The sequence below is a fragment of the Sinohyriopsis cumingii genome, unplaced genomic scaffold (assembly GCF_028554795.1).
Source record: "Sinohyriopsis cumingii isolate HCF-2022 unplaced genomic scaffold, ASM2855479v2 utg001522l, whole genome shotgun sequence".
Classification (NCBI taxonomy): Eukaryota; Metazoa; Mollusca; class Bivalvia; order Unionida; family Unionidae; genus Sinohyriopsis; species Sinohyriopsis cumingii.
Genome location: NW_028316011.1, coordinates 539,703 through 555,000, shown reverse-complemented (window position 1 = coordinate 555,000; position 15,298 = coordinate 539,703). Strand labels below are relative to the sequence as shown.

General features: G+C 31.7%; 1 protein-coding gene across 3 annotated transcripts in view; it reads left to right on the top strand.

Moving 5' to 3' along the window:
• LOC149772046 (uncharacterized) overlaps nucleotides 1-14,013 on the top strand; it is a 93,454-nt gene extending 79,441 nt beyond the window's left edge. For 2 of the 3 annotated variants that reach the window (XM_089947944.1, XM_089947943.1), the window contains exons 7-8: nucleotides 9,015-9,092; nucleotides 10,430-14,013. In XM_089947944.1, coding sequence (XP_089804070.1) covers nucleotides 9,015-9,092; nucleotides 10,430-10,485 — 134 coding nt within the window. In that variant the 3' untranslated portion in view covers nucleotides 10,486-14,013. The remainder of the gene's footprint in view (nucleotides 1-9,014; nucleotides 9,093-10,429) is intronic. The other variant, XM_089947945.1, reaches the window with a different exon arrangement.
• Nucleotides 14,014-15,298: the final 1,285 nt, after the last annotated feature.

Genomic DNA, 15,298 nt, shown 5'->3' with positions numbered 1-15,298 from the left:
TAGTGATGTGAAGACCTCTTTTTCTGTTGCTTAGAAAAAGTGCAAACTTAGGAGGATGCTTATCGCAAGGGTGGTTAGTAGTGCTTGATTCACGAGCTTTCATTTTTCGATACGTCTCCCTCTTGACAGTGTTTGGAAAAAACATCATCTTAGTCTTATATGAGTACTTTCAACTTACAAAACGAAAAACCTTGAGAAATCAAATTGTACATAAGAGTGATCTTAAAGTCGTATATCTCCATACTTGCATGTATTGTGTAAATGAACAGATACACGTTATTTCTGATTGCTACGGCTTGAAAAGTAAGCATAAAATGGGATTATCTATATACGTTTAGCAAATGGACACGAAACATCATTTCTGACTATGACGGGTTGAGAAATAAGCATTGTAATTAAGGGAGAGAGTTATTCCAAAGTCTGTTCTTTAAGTGATCAAGTTCACGGTTGTGTATTAAAAGGAATAAATGTGTTGGGTCTTACAAACCATAGTCTGAATATGTTTTAGAGAGTTTCGAACCATTCATGTCGGAAGGGTCAATATCAGTTACTGGTTATTCTAACAAACATATCGTTATTAAAATACTATGGATCATGAGAGATTCTCGGTGTCTTTTGTAACAATGTAATTTGCCTTTTTCTGAGAAGTCTTCTAGTGAATGTATTTTTATTTAGGGAGTAGAGGTAACATGTATTAATGTTTCTCGCCATATTTCAAACTGGCATCATACGTCAGGCTTAGATTCTGGACCCATCCCATTGTCCTTCCGAGGTCAGGTTGGCAATACATTTTTAGTCTAGCCTATGATATTCCCTTCGTAGGCCATTTAGGAGTCAATAAGTCTTAAAAAACATTTCGAATCGTTTGTGTTTTACTGAAACTTAAATGTGATGTTTCTAGTTATTATATATCTTGTCACACTTGTCAAATGGTAGGAAAGCTATCAAAAGATATATAATTTTCATCTGTAACTTATTCCTGAAAGTGATGAAACTTTTAGCATAATAATTTTATTGAAAATTAATACAAATCTAAAACCATTACAAAAGCTTTGGTTAAGTATTATGTTTTTTTTACTATTGTTGCCCATCACAAGTCATCCAGTCGGATCATGTTTCACATGCTGTGCTTATAATTTTCCAACATGAATTAGGCATTCAACGGTTTTGATATTCTGCTTATCATCCTTGAGGTCATACAGGTGTTGACAAGATTTTTTCAAACTTTGAAGAATATGATTCATTCATGTTGCTTTGCCACAGGAACATACTGGGACGACGGTGCTCATCTGCTTTTGTTAGCTATTAGGGAATGAGTTCAAGGACCGTTAGGTTTTAATCCTTTTCAACAGGGCTTTGGACACGCTATTTGTGGACCACTGAATCTATTGAAACAGAAAGTTCTTTCAAATGAAGATTCCAGGAATAATCTAATGGTCTATATGTCTGATTTTAAATATTAGTTGTCAGAGTCTTGTGAAGAACAGGAAACCAATCGTCGCACTACTCTTTCAAGAATTAAATTAACGTATGACCGAAATACAGAATAAAAGAGTTATCAGCTTGATGATAGAGATCTGGCTCGCTTGCCGATACCGCGACTTTAATTGTGGCTAAATGTTATGGTCGTCATAAAATTGGTAAGAAAGTAAATAACTTAAAACATGGCGATAATACCCATGCATGGAAGAAACAGAGACTATCATGTCATATAAATATATTAAAGGCGTATTTGGATTGAGATATAACATATACTTATTCAGACAATTTAGTTGCACCTGTCTAACATGGAATGCAATCTGACTGTAGTGACTTTTTTAGTTTATCCAATCTTTGGAATCAAGACATGTTAAAGAATTTGGACCAGAAGGTTTCACACATACAGCAACAGGAAAAGAGTGATCGAACTGAAACAGCTGTTACATAAATATGAATACCTGTTGTTCCAGAGATGCAAATAAGGTTGATAATGATAGTGAGAATGAAGATTATAAACCTGTGAAACAGTTTTCTTACAGGATGTATCCTATCAAGCAGGAATATTTCGAAAAGGATATTCAATATATTAGACAATGACTTTTGTTACGTGTCTATGCTCTTAAAATAAGTAACAGAAAAGACGAAGACAAGAAGCTTTGTAAAATTTAACAAATAATGTATTTCCCTAAAACACAAAGTGAAAACTGCAAAAAAGAAATTACGGTATTGCGAATTAATCCAAAAGTAATCCAAGAATTTAAAAGACACAAGTCCTAGTAATAAAATGTCCTTAATACAACTCAGTTCAAGTCCTGAAGAGTTCAAAAATTGAAGGCGATGACGTGTCTCTTATAGCCTACGCAGTACTGATGCATGAACATTCTCTTGTTGAATCACATACATATTATTCCAGGTTTGAATTCAATATAAATTCCAGCGAATGCTTTATCCAAGACTTTTATCGGAACACTTTTGTGTTTACAAAGAAAAGAATCAATTGAATTTAATAATTTGATGAAAATAAAATTCAGCCCAAACTGGTCACAACATAAAACAACTTAATGTGCTAGATGTTAAAGCACGACTGGTAAAATCCTCAGAGGCACAATATAATATATTTCTCTGTTTGACCACAGGTCACAATTAGCATTTTCTAAAAACAATCATTCCCTAATGGAAAACAACCTTCTAGACTGATCTAATAAGTCTTGTTTATTTACAACTCAATAGCCTACACAATTCATTTGGGTTTCTCCAAAATCCTGACTCTGATTAAAATATGTGCTCCTTCTTTGTTTTCCTGAACAATAATCCTGATAACAAGCTCATGCACATAAAGAATAATGAAACTAGTATTAGTTATTTACATAATGAAATAGAAATAACTAAAAAAAGTCAACCAGGTCAAGCAGAAATGAATTCGATTTTGGACAAGGCCAAGTCCAGCAAACACTGTTACATTACAATAACATGTAACGAAATAAAAAAAATAAAACATACAGACTAACAATTAAATTAAATATATATAACACTTTACAAAGCAAAGTAGCTGGAGTTCACCATTAATTCTTGTGCTTAAACCAGAAAACACATTTGGCATATATGCTGACTACAGAAAAGTCAACAGTGTCACCAAAACAGCTTCATGTTCAACGAAATGAATAAACAATTGGATCAACACAATTGGAAATGCTAAACATGTCACCAAGTGTGACACTTTTAAAGGATCCTAGCGAATTCCACTCAGGGAAATTGAAGAAGAAATTTTGCAATTTGCAACTCCGGATTTGCTTCATATGACGTTATTTAATTTGGTATGAATCATTTTCCATCAACATCTCTATGTGCAAACAACATCTTAACATCAATTCCATATATGATGCGAACATCGATGACGTCTTTTTATAGGACATATCGTACGACAAGGTCAAGCTAAACCTGTACATGTAAAGATCAAGGCTTTCTCTTTTTTCCAGAACCTTTTATTAGATAGCACCTGACGCCAACTTTGGGTATGGCTGGATATTATCGAAAGTTTTACACATGTTTCCATAATTATCGAACCTCTGAATATTTGCTGAGTAAGACATTCATTTGCCTGACAAAATGTCAGTAATCGTTCGACGAATTAAAGAACATACTTGTAAATGTGACAACTCTTTCAGCAACAAATTTCAGCCTATTATTTAAAATGTCAGTAGAAGCTATTAATACACGCCTTAGTGGAGTATTTTTAATTAGCTAAAATGGTGTGGATCATCGAGTATACTATTTATATAAAAGAAACTGCACAAGCACAAGAGAGAATTATACCACAATCGAGAAAGAATCTTTGACTTTGTTATTGTAACATTTTAATATGTATATCAATTAAGCTTTTTCTCCGCCTGCTATATTCAGTGATCGCCAACACTTAAATTTCAAAAACAAAAATAAAAATAAAAGTAACTGATGGTCTTTTACCGGCATAGACGTACTATACTTCATTTTGTGTACATTTTATGTACTTAAGCTGAGTGTCATTCATAAAATATATAGTATAATTTTTATTAATAACGTATTTTTTTCATATTTGACGGAGGTGTGAAAACAAGCGTTATTGTAGAAATCTGCCTTTTTTCATATGAGACGAAATGTTACGTATATTTAATTTATCTTGCGTACCTGATTTTTGTCATGATATTAAGTTGTAAACTGAGGTTTAGCCTGTTTAACTTTGTACATGATTGTAAGATGTAAACACGTCGTTGATTGTTATTTAAATTCAAAACTTGTATTGCATCGTATGTGAAGAGATTATGTGTATATATTGTGGGCATGGTAAAGAAAATAATTCGTACCGTTTATAGGTCAGTCTCCGGAATCTATTCAGCTTAGAGTTGTGTTGTTCGAGTCAGAGATTATTCGAGATTATACATCTAGATCATTCATTAGAAGTACGAAAAGTCTATGTGACAATGGATTAATATCTTAATTTTAGATTTTTTGTAATTAATTCTAGAAGATATCGCTGGCATATCAGGACATCCAAGAGTAATATCATATCAGGACATTAAAGATGACTGGACGATCAGAACAGTCAAGGCTGTTTGAATTCATTCGGATCTTACTTTATTCATGGACATTTTCAACGGCTTTTTAGGATTATTTAGAGCATCTTTAGAAATAGTGTAATTTTGTATTGATTTTTCACTCTGTAATATAGAAAAATACATTTTCGTTCAATTATAATTCAATTCTTGGTTCCACTTCCTATTTCCTTACATAATGTAATTTCTAGAGTCGTAACACAATACAATATTGAGTGAAATTATACATATGAAAACAATGTTCTCTTTCTCCATATATATATATATATATATATATATATATATATATATATATATATATATATATACATATATATATATATATATATACATACATAGGCACTTCTTGTCCGCATATGTATTCTTTGTTAAGCATTCTCCTTCTCTCAGTTCTCGTCGTGCCCACAGGTATCTTAATGTGTGGTCATCTTCTTTCACGTTTTCCCTGTGTAGTCAATTTTAGAAAAGCCTGCATTTATCTTTTGGAACTTACAGGGAATATTTGTGTGTTTTCTTCCTCTAATAGAAGCCTCATGCAGCACGTTGGTATCGGTTCATCACTCCAAATCATGTTAGGCAAAAACATATTTCTTTTTCTGAGGCACTTGGTGTAAAATGAGTCTCTTATTTACGTCAGACAGTTGGTTTGCCATCATTCGGATTAGTATAGTGTGTTACGACTCTATTGTGTTAAGCTAGGTAACAGAAAAGAAATAAAATCAGCAAGTCTTTAAACTACAACAAATAATATATTTCCCTAGAATTAAAAGTAGAAAATTGAGAAAGAACTTAAAATACTATGAATTAAATCCTAAATAGACGTACAAGTTGTAAAATGGTCCAAATGAATAAAGTTCAACTTTAATTCCGGTGGTGTTCCAAATAAATTCCAATATTGAATGTGTATATCTGGCTGTGGTCTTGAATGTGCTAATGTGACAATTGTCTGGAAAGTAGCAGTGCATCAGCAGTCTTTTGACGTCTTACATTATTATAATCAGAAATGTCCTTGACTTAATTCACTATAATTACAAAATTAATAATTGAGTCGAAGACGTATTATTAAGTACTTTGTAATTCCAGTGCATAAGTTAAATATCTTCGTCTAATAAAACCTGAACACAAGAATAAGACTGACTCTTCTTTACATGTTAAGACAGGAGTAAGTAAACAACATTGGTTTACAAGCTAAAACACAATATTACAGCCAGTATGTTGGTAGGCTAAATTTCCAAAACATTCAAAGCTATAACTATAGATAATAATTATGATCATATATTAAATATTCAAATCCTTATTAATGGATATTTGAACATGTTTGTTTCTATCTTAGTGTAGGACCTTTTTTCAGCTCGAAAATTCCTAGACGTGCTGACAATTTTGAATATTTTATTTCAGGTGAAGATATTTAAATTATGTTGTTTACAAAATAAATGTCTCTAGTCAGATATACCATGAACTTGATTTTTGACTATCATAATGAACAACATACAGATATACATAACATATAATCATGGAGAATAGAGAAAAGAAACAGTACAAATTAAATATACATAATGAGAATAATGATTAAACATTTGTGTTGCAGATTCTTGGTTTGATAACGAGCATTAGATAATTGTCTTCTGTTTTCGCTAATCTTGTTTGGTTCTTAGAGCCAACCTTAAACACGCCCGAATCCTACATGAACATTATTTCACTGTGATATTGCTAATCTCCATGTACTTTGTTCTTCGTTGAAGAAACCTTTTTTTTTGTCCACATGCTGTTGCCTCATTTGTATACCTTTTTAAACAAATCATATTCGATATTTTCCTTCGATGATAATCTTCATTGCATCTATTGCTGAACTGAAATTCTTTTTAGGAGCAACCTCTGCTACATAAAATTCATTATACTTTTAGACTAGTTTGCAGGAAACCGAAAATGGTATACATGTTGAAATTACAGTTGGTCATTATATTAAAAGTAAGTGTATCAAAAGATATACATATTCCGCAATGCATAATTCTGCTTAATACGTCTTTCACTTTAGGCGCTTTATATGTTGCTATCGTTAATCGTTCTCTTGAAGAACATCACGAAGATACAGCAAATAACAATCTCCATTTTTTAAAACAAATTAACTGATATTATAAACCACTTTATACGTCCTGCTGGACAGCCCTGACGCTATTTATTTGCCTATTTGAGGCCCTGATTATAATTGCTTGAACTGTTTGTTCATAACACCATGCTCTGTTATAATTACTTACTTGCTCTCTAAACACTGTAAAATGCTCCAGGAAAACCTAGTATTTGATATACGAACATCTTGTCATGTTCCTTGATCTATGTTACATGTTTCCCGAACACTGTATTATAAGAAGCTTGCTGGCCATTACACTACATTACATGTTCAAAGAACAGTGTACTACTTGCTCTTTGAGCAATGTTATTACATCTCTCTGAACACGATATTACTCCCGGAATATTATATTCCCTGAATTCCACGAATTGGGTATTAATTGCTCTCAAACATGAATTGTGTAACTAAATTATAAAATACATTCCATTGCAGCAACGATTAGCAAATTTTCATAAATAGTCTATTTACCAAGAGGGGAGTCAAACTCATTAAACTCAGCTTGTCTAGTCTCCATTAAAGAAAACTTGTCGACCTAGTTCTCAAGGAACGGGGCCGGTAGAAGGTATATATATATATATATATATGTGTGATATATATATGTGTGTGTGTGTCTTTCTTCATTTATTGCCATTTATTGATATAAAACCTCATACGACAGACGTACGTACACTAAGAGTATTTGTATTTTAACATAAATAAGCAAGGAAAGCAATAAGGAAGCAGTCTCTTATAAAGACTACAAGACGGGGTGCCGACACATCTTGCCCAAATATTAGTCTTTCTCAGTAGCCACCTATCTAAAGTATAGCTTGCAACATTGTGTATGTGTTAGCACAAAAATAAAATGAATGTTGCCTTTGATGGTAGGAGTGTACGAGTGTAGACTAATAACTATCAATGACATATCATTCTGACATAAAATCATGTTTTGCAATTATTTCATATGAAATTATACCTTTTAAATAAATGAATAAGTGTTACACGACTAGACGAAATTAAACTATTTGCTTTGCTAGTTTTCCTATGTCACTTATTGTATTGTGGTCAATTGTTTAAACATAATACAAACATTTCTTTAGAAGAATTATATATCCACCTATTATAACAAAATTAGCGTTCAAAAATAAACTGTATATACAATGCTTGGGAGTTCTAGAAATATTGTTCCATGTTGTACTCTTATTTATTAATGTGCTGCGTCGCTATTTTGTAAGCGTAACTTATTGATGCCATATGAAACAATGCAATCATTCAACTACAGAGATAATGCTTATCTGGGTGAGCTTTTATATGCCAAAGGTTTTGAGGGTCCAATGCATATGTTACAGTCAAATATTTGTATTATTTCACGAATATATATATATATATATATATATATATATATATATATATATATATATATATATATATATATATATATATACACATATATATATATATTCACAATCTACGATAAATACATACATAAATCAATACTTATTGAAATATATTTGTAACATTCTTACATCATGAACTTGTATTAGTTCTTGAAGATCAGTTTATCGAATCAGCAAAGTCAACTTTAATTTTGTTGTTGTCTTCACTTATATGTTAGCTTAGATTGTTGTACTCTTGTGAGGTTTTGCTAGTATATATCTTCATCGCCATCCGCAGGTACATCTTTTGTATTGTATTTGTGTTACAAATCGTTATTTTTTTTTAAAGCTTACGTCTAGAATTGTTTATAAAACAGATTATTTATAAGATAACTTGTAAAACGTCATGTTAAGTAATTTGTAGTTTATTTATTTTTTCTTATAATTATAATATTTCTTATCTTTGACATACACGAAGTAATCTAGGCTAGCCACGCTATAAGCTGCCATATAAAGTATGTTTTCTGTATTATATAAACAAGCATACTTAAAATTTACCACATTAGCATCTTTTATTGATTTTGGTTATCCAAAAGGTTAATGATACTAATCAATAGAATATGTAATCATGTTCGATTCTAAATAGTCTTCTAGTCATCTTTATTATCATTATGCACATTTCAAATTTATCAGTTGGAACAAATGTGCTAAGTATTGAGATAAAGCTTTATATGACACAATCATGCTTAAACTTGCATATGTCTTGGGTAATATGTATTTACTTCCGAAATTATTTTTTTGTAAAGTTCTCTGTAGTCGACATCCATTAAATTGAAAGTTGTCATCGTCCATGTAACGGCAGTTGTGCTGCAAATTCAAACGTCCACTTTCACAATAAATAACAGGCCTGAGAATCGGCGGATTGGAGTATTTTCAGATTTTCAAAATTTATCTTTGATACAGGATTTGGAAAAGTACCTAAAGACCCTTTATCACAACAAGGGAGAGATCAACAGTTATTGCAAGTACAAACTGGTACTAGTGAGTATATTAAGATAAAAAAATAAATGGTTAAGTATAACTGATGAAGACTTTGCTACAGAGAATGCTACGTTTTCGTTATATATTTGAGCTCTCCTTATACAATATCACACCTCCAACAACCTTGAATGTTATGATGGCAAACAAAGTAAAACGAACATCACGAAAGTTCAATACTCCTATCTAATTTGACGAGATGTTTGTTGTTTCTTTGAAATACTTCGTAATTTTCCATTATAAAGTTTTAAAGTGCTGTGACACTATTTATTAGGCAAAGGTTATAAATATAATTTATATCTAGCTAAGAGGCTAAATCAAGTCATGTACCTGTTTATAACTTATACTTTTGTGTTGCATATGAGATACACTTTGCATGTCCACTAAATTATGTAAAATAATATCTTTTCTATTATTCCACTAAAATTAAATTTACTTATATCGAAGCAAATATACAATATAGTAATAGGAGCTATAATACCCGCTAAAACTATATTTGTTCTTAATATCGTTGGCTTGTCTTTCAACGCTCATCCCTGCCTGTATGATTTTGTAAGAGGAATGTGGCGACAGCTTTCAAAGATAAAGTATAGTTTACAAATGGGCTTGTTGCAAATTCCCTTATAACATATATCTTAAGAAAATTTGCAAGTTAAGTTGTTTTCATACAAATTAAACAATTTTTATATACAAAACTGCGGCTGCTATCTTGCATGACATGGTGTTCGTTAGTTATTAAATTCTCTCTTTGTTAAAAAAAAAATCAATATACTTTAAACTCCTTAAAGTGGCATTCTTTTCATTTAGTCTTAAACCATAACATAATGACACAAATGTCAGTAAAGCATATATTTATATTAGGTGTTAAAATAGTCAACTAATTAACTGCACGCCTTTCTGTAATTCCTCTTCATTATCTGAAACAAATTTGCTAAATATTAATATGAAAATGTGTATGACAAAATATGATAATTATTTAGATATCTTAGCTGCATTAGCATTATAATATATATCGTATGATTTTCTAAAATGTTTCTCGTACATCTTTTCTAACTGACATTGTTCACAGTTCACCATATATATCCTTGTGTGCTGCATTTTATATTGCAATGACTTATTTTTGCCTAAATGTGCACGTCATCGGCAATATATTTTACTTCTAAAATCTGAAATGGTTTTAAAGTTCTAATTTATCGATATGCATTAGTGTCGAGCTTGCTATAGTATATTTAATAGAGCTTATTTCGCAAACTGAAACATACGCACCTTCACATATTGTACCTAGGGAAAGAACATGCTATTAAAAATTGGCAGAGCGTTGAGATTTTATTGTTTATTAGACGCAGATGGTGAACAAAGGGATGAAGATTCTGATGATTCTGAAACACAAATTTAGCACATTCAGAACACATGGAAATGCCTGCAGTGGAACACAATTAACAATGGTGAGACATGTACCTGACAAAGTTGAATGACAAGATGTTTTGGTCAAGATGTTGAGCAAATAATAAGATGGTTAAGTGCAGTTGGTTTGGGTATAGCACTATTATATCCAACCGCCGACGGCAACAGTTGACGTATCTTAGTTTGGTGAAAACAAATAATGAACAAATCTAAATAGTATGTTCTAATATATACATTTGTGTTGGAAATAAAGTATTGTTTCCAATTGTTTGCAAAGAATCTGTGAAATATTCACCTTTTCTGAAAGTAAAAGCAGTATATTTCACGCATGATGCTGACCTATTAGAGCCTATTCTAGTTCTACGTCAACAAATATTGAATCCGGCGAAAAGAGACTGTGCCATTTGGAGATCGTGGAAGAATTAGAAGATATAATCATTTCTTTGGATGATCGGTGTACCCAATTATTAGAACAACACGCAGTATTGAGTAATAATCGATGCTATTCTTTAGTTTGCTGTTTCTTCAAGGACTGGTTTGTCATTTTGTATAAAACGTTATCTGTTCAGTAGGCTGAGTTTATAAGCACAACTTATTTTTAACCAAAAGCATGAATCGTGTTATGTATTTGGTTTCGTTTAATATGTTTGTCTGCGAATCAACTTGTAGGTCCACTAAGTAAAAGTATATGTATTTTGTAATGAAGAAATACATTTGTTTCTATCAAAATCAAATATTTAATACAGTAAAACCAGCTAAATAACCCATTTGAAATACATATATGTTTTATTATATTTATATTATTAATGTTTATTTATTAGTAAAAGCATTGCCTCGTACCGTTATTGTCTCCTTAATGTGGCATCGTATAGCTTTATATATTTGTGTATTCTGTTGAACCTTTCCACCTTGTATTTACTTGTTTATCCCTTTGCGGATGATTTTATGCCTTATGCTTACAGATTTGGTTGCTCTAACATGTATTACTTCGGACTTACCAAGACCTCACCGTTATTAATATCTGTCTGGTTACACTGCACTCTTTCGTATTGTGAATGTTATACTGTGTGTTTTGTTTCCATCAATTGTGTAATGATAAGGTGTAGAGCTTATTCAATACTTCATTGTAAGATACTTTATAAGGCATGTTGTGTGATAACTTGCAAGTTAGTTATATCTTTCACAAATCTAATATTTGTATCTTTAATTATTATTGTGTGCGTATATCTTGTGTAGATAAATCCAAATGATTTAAAGTAATTATTAATACTATCAATGTTGTACTCTAAACTTAAATGACAAAATTCCATTAAATGTGTTGCTACAATCGATACTAAATAGAAACTTGTGTATATTATGTTCATTATTTTTTTAAAAATATGTTAAATACCTTGACATTATAAACTATTGTAACACTGTGTAATTGTTCTATGGCAGAGATTAGAGAATTTTACTCTTTAATTCATGCAACTGCGGGAATATTACCTAAAGATCATGAAGGATAAACATTAACAGTATACGAAGTATTATACATTATACATTTGCATGATCAAACAATATTTTAACGATCTGTAAAGTGTTATAGCAAGATGTATTCAAGAATCTTGTAGTTCTTCCTACAAGAATAAGACGATATTGGTCAGTATACTAAGACCATTACGCAATGATTACGTATAAGAGAGATGGACTTTGAAAGGCAAAGTGACACGGAATTGTATAAATCATTTTATTTATTAAATACATGTACTCAGGTTTTGTTTTTATGTACAACGATACCCGAGGGTGATTTGTGGATATTGTACAATATTTTGAAATAATGAGTTCTGTTCATCCTCTGCCGTACGTGCGAAGTGCTTTCAATGGGAAAAACTGAATGCTTCCAGCGCACAGAAAATGTATGACGACTTCGTCTGTGTATAAATGTTTCACCGTACGATTAACTCTTCACATTACATAACGTGTTGTCATTGAGCGGTCTACTTTAAGGACTTGCACACCTTCAGCTGTAGAGGTATGTGAATTATTAATTTCTTGTGTATAAGTTATAAATATTGTACTACCACGTTTAATTCTGTATGTTTGCTTCGGTTTACGGAGTGTAATGCAAATATTTCTATTCTAGTTTGTGACTTAGCAAATGATTGATATTAGCAATTAGAGCTGCATTTTTAAGAAACGTTTAGTAGCGTAGGATTCTTGTCGGGAATTGTTAGGTTTACTTCTGAAAATTTTTTGTTGTTTTGTAACTGTGCCGATAATGTAATCTGTATAACTTATCGTATATAACGTCATTACGTTTTATCGTATATGACCGTGTTATGCATAGTACATGGTGTTAAATGTATTTTCAGCTGACCCGAGTGATCACAGAACGAATAGAGTACTCATTCAAGTTGTATCACGATCAAAAGTGTTTTGTTGTAAATCCGAACTCCCACCCGGTTATCTTGTAACACAAAGGTTAGAGGTTCTATAGAAAATAAAGCATTATAACATAAAATGCCTCATGGCTAAATAGTCTGAATCTCAGTTTGGCATTGTCAAAGAAGTCACAGGAAAATGTCAAAAACCGTGCAGTGTTACACAGCGTTTAGATGAAGTAAATTCTTGCATGAAATGGACTTTGGAATTATAATATATAAACTCCCAACCGTAAATAAACGAGAACCAGACTTAGCATGCCTTCTGTTTATTCACTATAACGTACCATAGTTGTACGGCAACAACTAGTGAATTCAAACTCAGGAAATAAAATAGCCTAGATGGACGAATTTCAGCCAACAACTATAAAGGAATGTGTAAAACAGTTCCATTTGGGAGGGAACCTTAAACCTATATTTAACGACAAAAGCTTAATAATAGCTGCCGAATGTGTATTTTTGATTGATTGTTTAAAAAATCGCCCCGACGGGAGGACATATAGCAAAGAATGATGTCTATATTTGTCCCACTGGACATGGCCAACTGTTTCTGAAATAACACAGGATCATAATTCACCTCGTATTAATAATTTTTTCACTAAATGTAAAAGCAACACATGTTTTATTCCATGACAAATAAAACGCAGTGCTCAAGTCATTGACTTTCTTAATTTAATGAGGTCTATTAATGTACATTGTGCACTTAAGCGGAATATTAACGTTACAGTATGTAATCTTAATAAGATGCACCATCATTTAAACAAGTAACCCATGACAAGGGCAAACACACCAAGAGTCAATATAAATAATTTTGATTAATTTTATGGTAAATATTAATTTTTTCATATGCTATTTAATCTCTGTGCATTGCAATGTACTTGATTACGACTTATATCGATATGTGTCTGGAATTTTTCCTGTCACTGTGACTGTCGTGGCATATTTTCCTGGAGTACATTATATAGTTAAGGCGTTAGTATCATGTAATTGTACTAATATGTTTCGTGTCTTGGTATTGGTGATTTTTTTCTAAACTGTGATATCACGTTTTGTATCATCTCAGTGCTTATGTTGGGGCTTAATAAAAGCTTAAAGAATAATTAGATTTCTTCAGATTGTTGTTAATGTATCCCACAATAGTTACTCTTCTGATGATCACCTTGTCTGGCATTATAGGTGTTCCCTCTACACCAACACGAACAAATCTCACTTTCCCTTTGAACCTGAAGTGTAATTTTTTAAAAATCTTTTCAGTATAATTTAGTTCGTATCATAACAATTTTCGTTCACCTAAAATTAGAAACTATATAATACAATTAGCACTGTCTGATACTGTTGAAATCAATCAAGGAATGCATGATTTATTTTCACCCTGAAATTCCAATGTGCATCATAAATATCATCATATTGTTTAAAATTCGTTTATTACAACTTTGAAGAAAATAGGTATGCACATCCCTTCTTCTCAGGTCCTTAGTCACTTCACAAAGTTATTTAGAACTTACCCACAACTTGATTCCAAACAAAATAATCATTACAGTCGACTCTCATTGACTTGCCGCTCGACGATTTGCGGCTCCTGGTAATTGGCGGTCTCTCGAACCTCGTTTTTAGTTGTTTTACCGAGCTTACGTAAGCAATACAGCACGTGCGCACTACTATGATTCATGATTTACCTAAATTTTTAATCTAATTACATACCTACGCATATTTGTAAACTTTGTACATTCTAGATAGCTTATTTTTTTTTTTAAATATACTCTTAAATATGCATGAGGTGATGTTCTTAATTAAAATTGCAATGATCGCCGGATAATCTTCCGATTTCGTTAATTGGCGGAACCTTCGGTCACAAGGATCGCCAATAAATAATGAAGAGCCTACTATATCTTCTTCGCTTAAATGCCGCTTACGACACTTAAATCCGATATTGCTAAATTACAATGAAATGCATTATATTCAAAACTAAAATCGAATAAAGCCAGTAAATATATTGTATCATATACATGTTTATTATTTGAGATTCCAAGCTATCCTTAATCATTATGTGTGGAATATTTAGAATGATGCATATGCAGTTCATGTGTTTTAAATTATCAAATTAATTGTACAGTTCGAAACATAATGACGTAGTAAACGTGTTTCTTACTAAGACTTGTATAATCTGAAAATAAACATCAAATCTTTAATTCGATTTAAGTAGATCTGATAATCTTGTATATGTTGCGAGGTCTTTTATATATGGAATCATTTATACGTACGAAATTTTTCAGTCTATACATTTTATCTTGTGAAATATGTGTGCACTCGATCATTTCTTGCATAACAGATGTACTGCCCATCACAGTTCCTAGAAAGCATTTCGACTACATAATTTAGAAAAGA